We start from the raw sequence: 14,306 nt of genomic DNA, 5'->3' as shown, positions 1-14,306 counted from the left end.
AGGTTAGGTTAGAGAGATAAAATTCTCTTAGTTATTTATTTTTTAAAAAATTAAGGAAATATGTATCAAATTTAGCCATGTACAAACGGGCTTCCATATACAAACAATATCTCACTAGTTAGGAATCGAACCCTGGACCTCTACGTGTGAACAGGGATCGCTACCAGTGAGGTATTCTTTGTATATATATATAATATATATATATATTAAAATTTTGGCATTTCTCTTCCGATTTTGTAGTCCTTTCATTAAACTCTGGTCATTCTTTTCGATATTAAACGGTTTCCCATTAAATCTGGTCGGGTAGATCTCGATTTTAAAGGATTATTAATTTAAATCGAGGCAATCTTTTCCGATACACCTGTACAATTAGACCAGGTAATAAATCCACACAATACACTTCCCACCCATAACCTAACGTGGTAAGGATGGCGGAGTGAACTACACCAAGTCAATCACCTCAGCCAAGGAAACTCGCTAATCCAAATGATGGGACCAAGTCTGCCCAGCCATAAAGAAAACTTGGGATGAGGGGGGAATTGGTCTCTCTCTCTCTCTCTCTCTCTCTCTCTCTCTCTCTCTCTCTCTCTCTCTCTCTCTCTCTCTCTCTCTCTCTCAGTAGGGGGAATCAGACGGGTGATTGGGAAGTACATAACTGACAGCTATAATCGTACCATCAGAGAGACTGTCGGCCGTAGGGTGTCCTCAATTAACTCCGATTGACGCGCCTTCACGATACAGACTGGATGGGACGTTTAGTTTTGTTTTCTTATTTAAATAGGAAGTTGAGAAGTGGTTAAAGCTTCATGAATAGTAACAAAACCGTACTTGACCTAACCTAACTTAACCTAACCCAACCCAACCTAGCCTATAGAGAATTTCTGTTTGAGCAAAATTAAAAATCGAAGCCCTGAACTTCCTCCCACGACAGGAAACTTTTGTCAAACTCTCATCTCATGTAAGTTTCTAATTTGTTTAGTGAATGTCATTTCGTTCTCTAAATACTGTATAACGTATATAATGTATTTTCTTAACTTAATGAAAGCTATACAGTTTATATTATACACTCCTTCAAAATATGTCGTTCAATACAAAGGAGAAACGAATGACTCTCCTGTTGAAATCTGTCAGTGTGTATGTAATGTTGTTTATTTGTCTGTATATATGTCAAACACACACACACACACACACACACACACACACACACACACACACACACACACTGTATCTCTTGAGTAATTTACATACACAACAACACCTCGACGTCTGGCCTCACAAGACGGGACAGCCTCAGAGACAAAAGTGTCGGGGCTCCATAAAGCAACTAATTGGAATTTTAGAATTCAGCCGACGTTTCCCTGGGTGCAATCCGCCACCTCGTTACTAGCTTGTTATTGCCAACTACTGCGCCGTTAACACTACTGAGGCGCGACACTACCATTATGGGGCCCCACGACCCTTCCTATCCTCCCTTACACGACCCCTCTGGAATCTGCCCCGCTCCGTTGATTCTCGTGGGGGAGGGGGTGGGGGTGGGGGTGCCTATATCCCACGTAAGTGATGATATTGGCGTGAATTACCAAGTGCCCAGTCCTGGCTAATGGGGGAAGGGGTGAGGGAGAGAGAGAGAAGAGGTGAGGGAGAGAGAGGAGGGGTGAGGGAGAGAGAGGAGGGGTGAGAGAAGAAGTGGAAGGAGTGTGTTGGAGAGAACCTAGGAAGAGGAGAATGGGAGAGACCTGTTGTCAGACATTGAGAGACAGAAGGAAATTTCACATCATTAAAAGGCCAACACTTTCCTACTTATCTACGTGTATGCACTTCTATAATATATAACTGACAAATAAACAGCGTATTACTTACATATTCATCTACATATATCAACACTATTATATAACTTTTACATATTAGTGAACTCGTTAATAGGACAACAGATTCCTTTCGCTTGTGATAATGAAGAAAGAATATGATAAAACATAATAAAATTGAGATTTTAATAAAGAAGAGAGCAGAACACAACATGATAGTGATTAATCAATTTTACATCATTATATTAAAAATACCAGGAATGCAATCAATCACACATCTCTCAGACGACAAGGTGAGTGTGATCCAATTGTCCTACGGGAACCTGACAGTCTTCCACACCTGATGTACGATTTATGGTCCAGGAACCTCACCTCACCTCACCTCGCCTCACCTAGCCTGACCTAACCTAACCTAACCTAACCTAACCTAACCTAACCTAACCTAACCTAACCTAACCTAACCAAATCTAACCTAACCTAACCTAACCTAACCTAACCTAACCTAACCTAACCAAATCTAACCAAACCTAACCTAACCTCAAACCACAACAGTCACTGAACGTCACTCTGGGTGGAGAGTTAAAATAGAAGTTACTAAGTTATTTACCTAGGGGAAACACCTGTAAATAAACATGACTCATCGTTTTCTTTTGATGATGCTTACCTGTGATCTGTCCAATGTTGGTTGATTCACGTATTTTCACCAAACATTAACATTGGTTATAATTAAACTTTAAACTAGATTATAATAAGATAATATTACTTCAGTACAAAACTTACTTTGATGTTTGTTATGAGTGACTCCTCAGAGACCCGAGATTGACTCTTTTACTTAAACATATATTGAAGTATTTGTATTTAACACGTTGACTACCCAAGGTTAACACGCCACACTCAGTAGCAGTTAACATACAGTGTGTGTGTGTGTGTGTATGTGTGTGTGTGTGTGTGTGTGTGTGTTGCTGTTGTTCGCTGCCAGGTATAATGTTTCCTAGTCCTATAAAGTGCATTAGATTATTTGTTTGTTGCGTCAATTGATCATCATAAATAATATGGATACCATCATTCCAGCAGCAGATATGAGAGTTGCGGATCTCTGTTCTAAATAACATTGATGCGATGTTTTCTTTTGATCGATTTAACACACAGACACAAACACACACGTCGAGTATACTTATTAAAATAAACACAGGAGAGATAAGTCTTACCTTGTGATACCAGCTGACCTTCTTAACGACAGGATTGGCCTTCAGGTTGCAGATCATCGTCACGTTCTCTCCCTCCGTCATACCGTTTGGCTCAATCTCCTCCAACAGCTCCAAATTCACCTCGGGAACGTCTGTGGTGGTAGTGGTGGCGGTGTGGTGATGTGGGGATGGTGATGTGGGGGTGGTTTTGGTAGTGGTAGTGTGGGGTAGTGGTGGTATGGGGTGTGGGGATGGTGATGGAGATGTGGTGGTGTGGGGGGTTGGAGTGGTGTGGAGGGTAGTGGTGGTGTGGGGGTGGTGGTACTGAGCAGACCTCCAATTTAGTTAGTGTTATTGTTTTTTTACCATAAATTATGAGGAGTTTAAGTTAATTATATTCTGTTATTTTACTCTTTAAATAAGTTTCACGGATTATAGTTATTTTATGAGGCAACCAAAAAGAAGTAAATGTACCAGTAATTGTGTAATTATGTGGTGTGATGGTATGGTAGTTGGTGGTGTGGTGGTGGTGACACTGAAGATGGTGGTGGTAGTAGTGGTGATGTTGGTGGAGGTGACGGTTGTGAAGTTAATGGTGATGATGGTGACCAATAGTGAGGAAGATGTTCATATATAGAGTATGGGGGGGGAATTAGCCAGCGAGGGACTGGCCCATAGAATGTTTAGGTTCCAATAGACACCAATTTAATAGTTCACCATAACGATGACAGAGACAAAGTGGGTCCTTTAGGTGTAACAGCCCGTAAAAGATAAAGTGTATACAGCACATTGGTTGTGTAACTGGCACTACACTCAACCTCCTTCACTTCCCCAACTGTAACGTTAAGTACCCATTCACACCTGGGCGGACTGGGCGGACTGGGGGGGTGTCCTGGGCGCGAATCAGAGACCAGTAGAACAGGAACAGTGTATCCACTAAGCCACCGCAGACATAAAATAGGACAGAGAATGGTAAAAATAGGTGGCTGAAGGAGGTAAGTTAAGGTTAAAAGAGTTTTACTGACACACACACACACTGGTGGTATTAGAGTGAGTGAATTAATATAAACACAGCAGGAGAGATACCAGCTCGTGGGGCTTTCATTATGGAGGAGTGAGAACAGAGCTAAGATAGGTCACTGTGTCTCCTTTTAGATACTACAGTATATTGATATAAACCCAAGTTCTATTTGTATCACAACTACAGCAACTCTGGGTGTTGTTAACCAAGAACTGTGGGGGCAGCTCTCCACCTCCTGCCTCGGGGTGAGAGCGGTAGTCAAGGTAACACGAGACTTAACATTTTTAAAGGGTTTTTAGGTAAGACGGAGAGAAGGATGGAAAGAACGTCTAGAAAGAAAGGGAGATTAAATTTGTAAGCTCTTCTGCCAAGTTCAGAGATGACTCGATTCCAGAAGAGAGAGAGTGAGTTAAGGTCGGCCCTAAAACTTTGATGCTGGGTGGAGGAGAGTGTAATTCGATATTACTGAAGGGGAGATGGAGGAAAAATGTCTCGGGTAAAAGTGAGTATTACTTCTTGGGTTTAAAAAAAGATAGATGACAAAATTAGTGAGGGTTTTGGGGAGCAATAAGACCAAAAAGGGGAATAAAAAGAATATTTGCTTAATAGATACCTGTAATATATACCTGTAATATATAAAGGTGTGGGAAGACAAGATAAGCGACATAAGATAAGACTGAGGTTAGTGTCGTCTAAGTCTGTATTGATTCAGTTGTTGGAAGGATGTTCCTGGTGAGGGGATGAACAGGTTAGGGGCCAGCACAGTATCCTGAGGAACTCCAGCCACAATATGGAAGTCAAAATAGGATTCATTTACAAATAAAATAATGATGTGATTGAAGAGAAAGAAAACATCCAAGCAGACGATAGAACAAATTAAGAAATAAAAGCCATACGAAGGAAGTTTGACAAGGACCTGAAGTTAAACCGTTCTTGACTGTCTTTCAGGTATATAAGTGGTAGGCAATGTGGTGTAAATGTGTTCAGGGAATTCTGCTTCATATACCTCTGATGACACTGATTTTGGAGTGAATTTGTGTCCCATAAACTTGACGACTCGTTAGGGAGAGTGTGGATTCAGTGACCTAATGACTCTGCGTGTTTTGGGCACTCTGAGGTACCGTATCCTGCACCGTGCTCGACTACCTTCACTTCCCAGCTGTTGAATCTGGTGCTTATTCACAGCTGGGTGGACTGACGGTACCTCCTGCACGAATCAACGTCCCGCAGGGCAGTAGGTGAAAGTCGTACCCTCTTGTCTACCTCTATATTTTTTAAGTCAGTTTGTTAAAGCTATGTGATGGATAATGAAGACATTATTGTAGGCTTAATATGAATTAATTTTCGTGAAGTTTTTTATATCCGTAAATGGAGTGGTGAGTACAGGGCCAGAGGGAGACCGACCACATTTCTGTCCAGGATTACTAACACTATTCGTTCAGTGTTTACGATTGTGTTTCCAATAATCTGTGTTATGCGTTTGACTATTGGGCTTTTTTGGGGGCATAACAAGACTCAAGTATTTTGCCGTGACGAGTAAATGTATATTCTATATGTATGAGAAAAGAGGTAAACACATATATTTACATTCCATAAATAATAGTTTATGTTATTCTTTTGTCAATGGTGGAATATTTAGAACTAAGATTCCAAGTATATCAGAGTTCACCAAATAAAACTACTTCAGTGACAATTGATTCGTGATTAGTATCTGGGATCACACAGTACAGTAAGTCAGATACGGTAATAGAAGGAAGACAGTAACCACAAGACCTAGGGGAGCATTTAGAAGGTGAAGACGTAGAGGTTTGGGTGAAGGATAAGGAAAAGGTCAGAAATGTTTGCCTCATCTCCAGGAAGGTGATGGACTTGGCCAGCTGCTTGACGCCGCTGGGGAGGGGAGAAGGCTTCATCCACTTCAACAAGATTGTGAGGGAATTCTTGGATACGATTTTATAGCATCGTGAATGTCAGTTTTGGAAATGAGGTCCCACATGAAATTACAGAAATATTGTAGGAAAGTATTACAGTTTTGATGTCCTGTGGCCTTCTCTTCAGTTGTGAAAGAATTGGTGAAGTGGATGGATACTATTGTACATCTAAACTGTACTTCTTTTAGTTTCTGTATTTTGGTGTGACTCAGTCGGCGTCATGAGCCAATAGTAATGTCATCAATACTATCAATATCAGATATGAGGAATTTCAAGACATAATGCAAAAAAAAATCTTAGAGAAAAGGTTAACAAAAAAATAAATGGTTAAGAGGTTCATCATTTCAAGTTGGTCTTTATAATCCCCTCAGTAAGTCAGTCAGTCAGTCAGTCAAGATTGATACTCATAAAACTAATTGACGCAGCTAAAAATATATTTAGATGAGTAAGAAAACTTTTGAACTTTTGAACAGAGGAGAATTTGAACACTGGAGCCTTGACGTCTTCTTGCGTTTACTGTGATGCTCGGTGATGATAGTCGAGGTGGGAAGCGAGATCGAAACTGACAGCAGATAGCATACATAAACGCTGGGGGCGGGAGAGGAGGGAGGGAAGGAATCTGAATTTAAAAACTGAGGGAGGAACAGGATCAAATTAGCAGCTGTGTTTACGTTCCATGATAGTGTAAATAATCGATGATGATGATGATGATAATGATATTGTTCTCAGTAGTAGTATGGATGGTGATGATGGTGTGAGAGATGGTTGTAGGTGATAGTGTAGATGCCAAGGGTAATCAGTGATGGTGAAGGTGGGTAAAAGTAGGGATTGGAGTGACTAATGATGATGATGATGGTGATTTTTTTATGGTAATGAATACTAATGATGATGATGATGATGATGTTTATGGTGATAATGGTGGTGGTGTTGGCGATAATGGTGGCGATGGTATTGATGGTGATAGTAGTAAAGTGAGAGTAACTTTTAAGAGATAGTAAAGATAAAATATTGGCCTTAACGGTGGTGATTATGGTAATGTAAGTACTAAATAATGGTAGTTTATTTGACATGGTACATGGTAATCGACACTTCCGGTTGTAGGCGTTAAAAAATAACACACCAACACAAATAAAATGATAATATTGTCATTTTCTTGACTTACTCTGAGGATGTTATCGAAGTATAAGCGACCCAAGAATGTAAACACAGAGTACTTCAAGACCTCGGTGGGGAATATTTACATTACTGAATGTATGGGTGGATTTATCTGTTTATGTTATAATTTATGTCTGTTATTGACAATTTGCGTTTATTGATCAAGTTTATGTTGCAATATTACCATAACAGTGATTATATAAGTACATGAAACATCTTAATACACACACACACACACACACACACACACACACAAATAACGTTCAACTTATAATACGTGTTTCATTACAATTAACCTCCCCACCAGCGCCACCTTATGGGAGAGTCACGTCAGCAGCAAGACAATTATTGCAGCAGCAGGAAGACTTTGATCAATATTGGGAGGGGCGAGATCCAAGGGCTGACTGACCGTCTGCTATATTGGCCACTTGAGGCAGGGAGAGGAGAGCGCAATAAGCATTAAGCATTAAACTGACGTGGTATTGGTGGTGGGGCGTCCATCACCTGCCACCAGGAGTCCTTACACACACACACTCTCGTGGTTGTCCCTCGTGTTCTAGGCTGGCCGGTCCTAGTACACCCAGGGTTTTACTTTATTTAACGTATGGAAGACCGGACAACTAGCCAACTGCACTGGCTAACCATTATCCGGTAATACAATCTCCAAATGGCGTAAAGAAACCTGCCCATAGTTTCATCCTGCCTGGGAATCGAACCTAGAACCACTCTTTTGCAAGGAAAGTATGCTAACCATTACACTCCCCCACACACGAACGTATGCCATTACCCCCTCCCCCCCCTCCCCTCCCCACACAGCATTGTAAGTGACACGCGCCTCGAATGAAAACTTGGCGTCAACTTAATAACCTCAGGTGAACAAGTTAGCGAACATTAGAACTCATAATATCTTCAAGGGTCACTGTCGCTCTCTCACTTTAGACATCAAAGTAAAATTAGATATTGTAAAGAGTGAAATTTTTCATGACTGCTGAGAATGTATGTGATATTTTCTTATTTTTTTGAGACGGGGCAGTTAAAACGATCTCTCTCTCTCTCTCTCTCTCTCTCTCTCTCTCTCTCTCTCTCTCTCTCTCTCTCTCTCTAACTAACATTGAAAAATTATCATCTCTTTTTATTCATATTTCCTACATTTATGTTATTGTCAGCGCCAAAAATTATGTAGGAACTTTAGTAGATTAATTAACTTTATAAAATCACAAATAACGACTGACTTAGAGTGAGCTATTTATCTCTTACTGGAAGCTCTAGTCACACACACCAGATATTTATTACCTCAAAACACACAATAATGATAAATGAAAAAAACAACTATTATTTTTATCACTGGATGTTATAACGATTAGGATTTACCGATATGTATAAACCAGGAACCTATCATTAATCACAAGTAATACATCACCCAAGTATTAAACTACACGATACACTTTTATTTAACAACAACAACAACATCAGAAATACACAATAAATCTCAATTAATTCTAAATATACGTGATATTGGGGTCATTCGATGCAGCATTTGTATGTAAACAATAATGGTTGGGAATTCAGTAATCTCAATTAACTGTGTTGTGTTGGTATCGGTGATGTAAACATTATTACGCCGCTAATCTGTGTTCCTGGCCTCACGGTCGTATTTCCCGCCTAACTCTAAACTGTGTTGGTCACTCTCCACCACTACCACCCTCTCTGTGGCTCTGTGATGTGAAATATATTTGATTTCTGGCTCATTATTATAACATTTTGAAACATAGAATATTGTTTAATTTTGCTTGTATATATTTCATTGCATTTTTAATCTCTCGTTTCTCAGTAAGGCTACATGGTTTTTTGGGGAGAGTAGTGTATATATCGATAAATGGATCTGGGATGTGTTTTAACGTTCGTGATAATGACAATTTTGTACATACATACATACATACATACGCGACTGCAAAGATTATAGGGTGATCGTCTCTCATAATACTCACTTGAGGACGATGGTTGAAATTATCCATTTTTTTTCGTCCTAGAAGTAATTATACCTTAGACTATCATCTTGAAAGGGGGGTACGGGTGAAATTTTCTCCCATAAGGATAAATATTTCTTCAGGCGGTCAGAAGAGGCGAATATTGAGCTCACTAACTCAGCTACATTTTCCACCGACGGTCAGAAGAGGCGAATATTGAGCTCACTAACTCGGCTACATTTCCCACCGACGGTCAAAAGAGGCGAATATTGAGCTCACTAACGCAGCTGAGGAGGAGGACTGTAGCATTTAGAAGGCAAGGGAGTAAAGCACCCTTCACCACCATCATCTTCACCAAACACTTACCGGGGCAACGTTAATTACTCCACTAGTAAGAATCATCAAAGTCGACCAAAGAGAAAATGGTCTCGATGTAACTTTTGAAAGACGAAGAAATAAAAAATAAAATAAAAAATAAATAAGTCAACAGAGGGAATATGTCCAGGTGAGTTTGTTGCTGTCATGATTCTAGCTAGCGTCTCCATTACCACCCACCCTCTACCACCACCAACCCTCCAATACCACCCATCCTCTACCACCACCCACCCTCCAATACCACCCATCCTCCATCACTACAATGACTGACGACGTACAGTATGATCATAAATCCTCCATAATGACCATCACTAAAAATTTTCCACCCGACTGGTTTTTTTTCCTACTTGTTTTCCTCTGTGTGAAGGGTGACGACTGTACCGCTGGCTTGTTGGCTTGACAGTTGGGTATGGTTCGATATGGTTCAGTTTGGCGGATATTATTTTTTTTTGTCTTGAGTAAACACACTTAAGTTATCTCTATTAGAAATTACAATTGATTACAGGTGTACAAGGGACTTTTCGAACACCCTTTATAAATAGCGATAAACAAAGCCTTTAATGTGATAAACTGTCAACTCGTAATAGCTAGAGAGGCTAGTTTATTAGGAGAGAGAATCTTAGGTGCGAGCTGAAGATTTGGGGGAAGACTTAGCCATGATATTATTTCTTTGGTTGCCGTTTCACTGGAGAACTCAAGGCTACACGGTGATACTTTGCGACTACAGGAGAGATTAGTTAGAAGGAGGTGAGAGGGAAGAGGCGAATTAGATCAAATAAGATTAATAAGAAATAAGAGAGAAAATACGAAAGGAACCATGTAAACTGTGTCTTAGAAAACAATACAATAAGCGACGTACCATGAACGACGTAAAGTGAATCACATGAAACGGTACCATGAACGACGTAAAATGAATCATAGAAAACGGTACCATGAACGACGCAAGGTGTATAATAATAAACGGTACAACGACTGACGTAAAATAAATCATAGAAAACGGTACCATGAACGACGTAAAGTGAATCATAGAAAACGGTAAAGTAAATGACGTAAAATGAATATTCACGAACGGTAGTACGAATATTTAATCACACTCAAATCATATTTTTTTTTCCAATGGATTACCTTCTGACGTCATCTGTTACTTTTGGGAAATAAACTGGAAAAAAAAAGAACAGGCAATTGTTGTCCCTCACGTAATATTTTCTCATCTCTCACAGGCAAAGTTTTCCGGCTCGAGGGTTTTATTGGTCTGTCACTCTCTGTAGCTCGAGTTGTTTATTAAGCGAAAAAGTCCTCTCTCTGATCTCGTAATACTAACTAAGATATTTGACGAATGAAATATCGATAAAGAGATAACACAGGCTAATTTTACTTCACTATAATGGTACATGTATTCAGCCGGACCTAAACTACCATGCACACATGCATTAATATCTTATTAGTAGTGGGTCAGTTTTAGTATCTTCGTAGCAGGTGAGGTGAATCTCCAGAGTACTGAAGGTGGGGGAAAAAAAAACAGCCTTTCTGGGAGGTGGCGTCTTGCTTGTGTCTAAAGCCAGATCAGTGTCGTGTATATGATCTCCTAAACTCAGGTAGAACAGCTTGAGTACTATAGTGTCTATTTATGAAGACACTTGATTAAAAAAATATCTTTCCCTAGTACCACTCTACCCACCTCCTTGGACAGCCCGAGCAACTAAAGTGAGCTGGCTTGTGGATCCTTTGATCTCCTTCTCTCTGCTAAAGTCAGTTATTTCCTTGAGTTATGTTGGGAGCCTTTGCACAGTTCATAGATTATATTCTGAAGGAGGGTATCAAGGCTGCTTCTTCACTACCTCACATGGTGTAAATATAAAGTGTGCCTTCTGGCTTGATAATTCGGTGAAAAAATATTGAGAATGTCGGTTTAGAAGCATTTTATTTATGTCAAGAGTATAATATATTTATCCTGTACTGTGATGTTATATGACAACCTCACGTGTCCATCATATTCCACTTAGCGATTTTATGCTGTATCGTAGAGCAGTAACTGGGTCTACCGTCTTGTTAGTTGTCCTCCTGAGCTGTGTGTTGGTCGATCGAGGATTTTTCTTACCTACTTTCCAAGAGGCTTTACCCCCTCCCTCACCAAAAAAGAAAATATCAAAGAAGAACCACATAACACAAACATATTTTGTTTCTTAATATATATGTTTACTTTGTTGAATTTATCAGTATTTTCATCTTCAGTATAACCAAAGGATGAGAGGGAGTCACAATACCAAGCGTTATAAATAGTATGATTATCTGCCTGCGTCTCTATGTTCAGAAATACTTCACGTTCAGTCATCATCTCTCACTCACCACAACGTTCAAACTCAAGAGTTAATGTGGGCAGCTCAGTGTCTTGTTATGAAGAAAAAAAAATACGTGTAAATTTAGCTTGAAATTCAACTCCAGAGAATAACACGTTTACATGGTATATTATAACTTAAATAATTCATTCACCACACACTTACAGGCTCAGTTTCAAAGGTTGTTGACTTAAGCTAATTAGGTGAGCGGGGTCTTTGATGAGTCGAGAGTGTCAACATGATTGTCCCTCTGTCAACAGGTAATTAAGAAAACACAAGAATAATGTCAAGGATACTTAGAGTGAGGTTATTGTGTTCAAGTCTCAGTTGGGGATATTGTTGGCGTGGGATTACAAGTTAATCTTCACCGGTATAATGAAAGATTTACATAATAGATGTTTATAAGAGACTTAACTCATTAATGGTGTTTGGAGACTGATGAAAATATATCCATAACGAAAATCCCATTATAGAAAATCTCTTATATATTTCGTATCAGTGGGATTACAGTGTTATAATTTATATAATAATGTCCTCAGTTATATGCATATATCACCTCATGTATAAATATATAGACACAGAGAAGGTAAAACGACTGAGATCTTTAATGAACGATCTATATAGAACGTCGTGAATAATCCTACAAGAAGTTTAATTCACACTTCTAGTTATGAATGATATTGAAGAGCGAGTCTCCATGAATGATCTGGTGAATGTATAAACAGTAACATGGAGCTGAATATAAATGAATAATACCGATAATGACACTTCAAAAAAGTCTCATAATGAATAACATCACACTCAAATTAATTAACAACGATCTAAATAACTGAAAAATTAATTGTATTTATAACAAGTGAACATTATACAATGAAAGTAAAATAAAATTAACAGTAAATTCGTTTACTTTTGTTCACAGTAAATATGAAAAACTTATATAAAAAAATTCATACGTAATATTGTGAAAACTTTGAGATAATTTTTTCCTTCAAATTTAATGAATATTAATAGTTGAATAATGACCATGAATAATAATGAATGTAATGAATGAGGTGAACGATAAGATTAATGGCGTATTAGTGGATTATCTATCTATCTATCTATCTATCTATCTATCTATATATCAATCTATCTATCTGTCTATCAAAATTGAGAATATCAGAAGTTAAAGAATGTCCTTGAGCGTATTGAAGAAAGTCTATAGTATAAAAAATAAATAAAATAAAACAGAAAACTAAGAAATAAATCATATCAGTTAAGTCAGTAAGAGCGGGAAGATACAAAAGAAAAGGAAGTAAAAATTCTCTCAGTGAACGTGTGAGTCAGTCAATCAAGATTATCATACATGGAGCTGGCTGATGGAAATTGCTTACAAATCAGTTTAGAGATGAGAAATCAAAAAAATCTCAATGAACATGTCAGTCAGTCAATCAAGATTAGCATACATGGAGCTAGCTGATTCAGGAGAGAGAAATAATTACTCAATGGGGACTTACAGTGTACATCCAGCTCCCAGGTATCGTCGAGGGGGTGGTGGTCAAGGACTGGTGACTGAGCCAAGCATTTTAAGATTTTGCCACCATAGTCTTTCTCGGGGACCAGAGTTAAGGTGCTGAAGGTAGCGTTTCCCTGGTTCTCGATCTGTTAGAGAGTGAGGAAGGGAGAAGACATGGATGAGTGGGTGAGGAGTGGGTGGTGGTTGGTTGGTGGATGATCGTGATGAGTGGGTGATTGTGGGCGGTTGATTGGGGGATGAGTGGGTGAGTTGGATGGTGGATGCTAGTGATGGTAAAAATCTCAGTTATTTTCTAAACTTTAAAATGATATATTACATTAAATAGCAAAAACAACAATAATCTCTACGTATTCTTTTTACATCTTTTGATTGGCTATACATGACTAGCTTAATAGCCAAAAAAAAAAACTAGCTTAACTTATATAAACTATTTTTGTTAACATTAGTATAAGTTATTTAGATGAGGAAGTTTATCTTATACGAAATTAAATAAACTTAGAATTACAATTTTATCTTTATTCTAAATTACTTGAATGGCGAAAATAAATACATAGAGACGGAGACGATATAATAAGGTAGAAAAATAAGAACTGATATGACAGACAGACAGACAGACAGACAGACAGACAGATACTCACGCGGGAAGACTCGTTGATGAGCTGCTCACCGTCCAGCCACCAGGTAATAGTGGCTGGGGGTCGAGCACCTGTACTCTGGCAGGTAACCTCGTACTCCTCCCCAGCTACCAGAGCCTGACCCGACCCTAGTACCTCCACCGACAGAGGCGGCACTGAGGGAGGAGGGGTGGGAGAGAAAGAGAGGGAGAGAGTGAGAGAATTAGTGGTGGGATTTGGGGATGATTTTGAAGACAGACAGACAGACAGACAGACAGACAGACAGACAGAGAAATAAGGAGAGAGAGAAATGAAGACGGAAGTATATATATATAAAGAGAAAGTAGAAAGGAAGAATAATGATTAGCGAACGAGAGAGAGAGAGAGAGAGAGAGAGAG

General features: G+C 39.0%; 1 protein-coding gene across 9 annotated transcripts in view; it reads right to left on the bottom strand.

The window, feature by feature from the left end:
- LOC121871838 (kin of IRRE-like protein 1) overlaps positions 1–14,306 on the bottom strand; it is a 47,913-nt gene that overhangs the window by 23,944 nt on the left and 9,663 nt on the right. For all 9 annotated transcript variants that reach the window (XR_006089967.1, XR_006089968.1, XR_006089971.1 and 6 more), the window contains exons 5-7: positions 13,932–14,083; positions 13,274–13,418; positions 3,014–3,144 (exon numbers count right to left, since the gene is read on the bottom strand). Coding sequence is in view for 3 of the 9 variants with exons in the window: in XM_042374369.1 (XP_042230303.1) it covers positions 3,014–3,144; positions 13,274–13,418; positions 13,932–14,083 (428 nt within the window). In the remaining 6 variants the exon portion in view is untranslated. The remainder of the gene's footprint in view (positions 1–3,013; positions 3,145–13,273; positions 13,419–13,931; positions 14,084–14,306) is intronic.

The sequence above is a fragment of the Homarus americanus genome, unplaced genomic scaffold, assembly GCF_018991925.1.
Source record: "Homarus americanus isolate GMGI-L3 unplaced genomic scaffold, GMGI_Hamer_2.0 scaffold24143, whole genome shotgun sequence".
NCBI classification, from domain to species: domain Eukaryota; kingdom Metazoa; phylum Arthropoda; class Malacostraca; order Decapoda; family Nephropidae; genus Homarus; species Homarus americanus.
The sequence above is the reverse complement of the archived record's forward strand: the minus strand, read 5'-3'. Positions and strand labels throughout refer to the sequence as shown.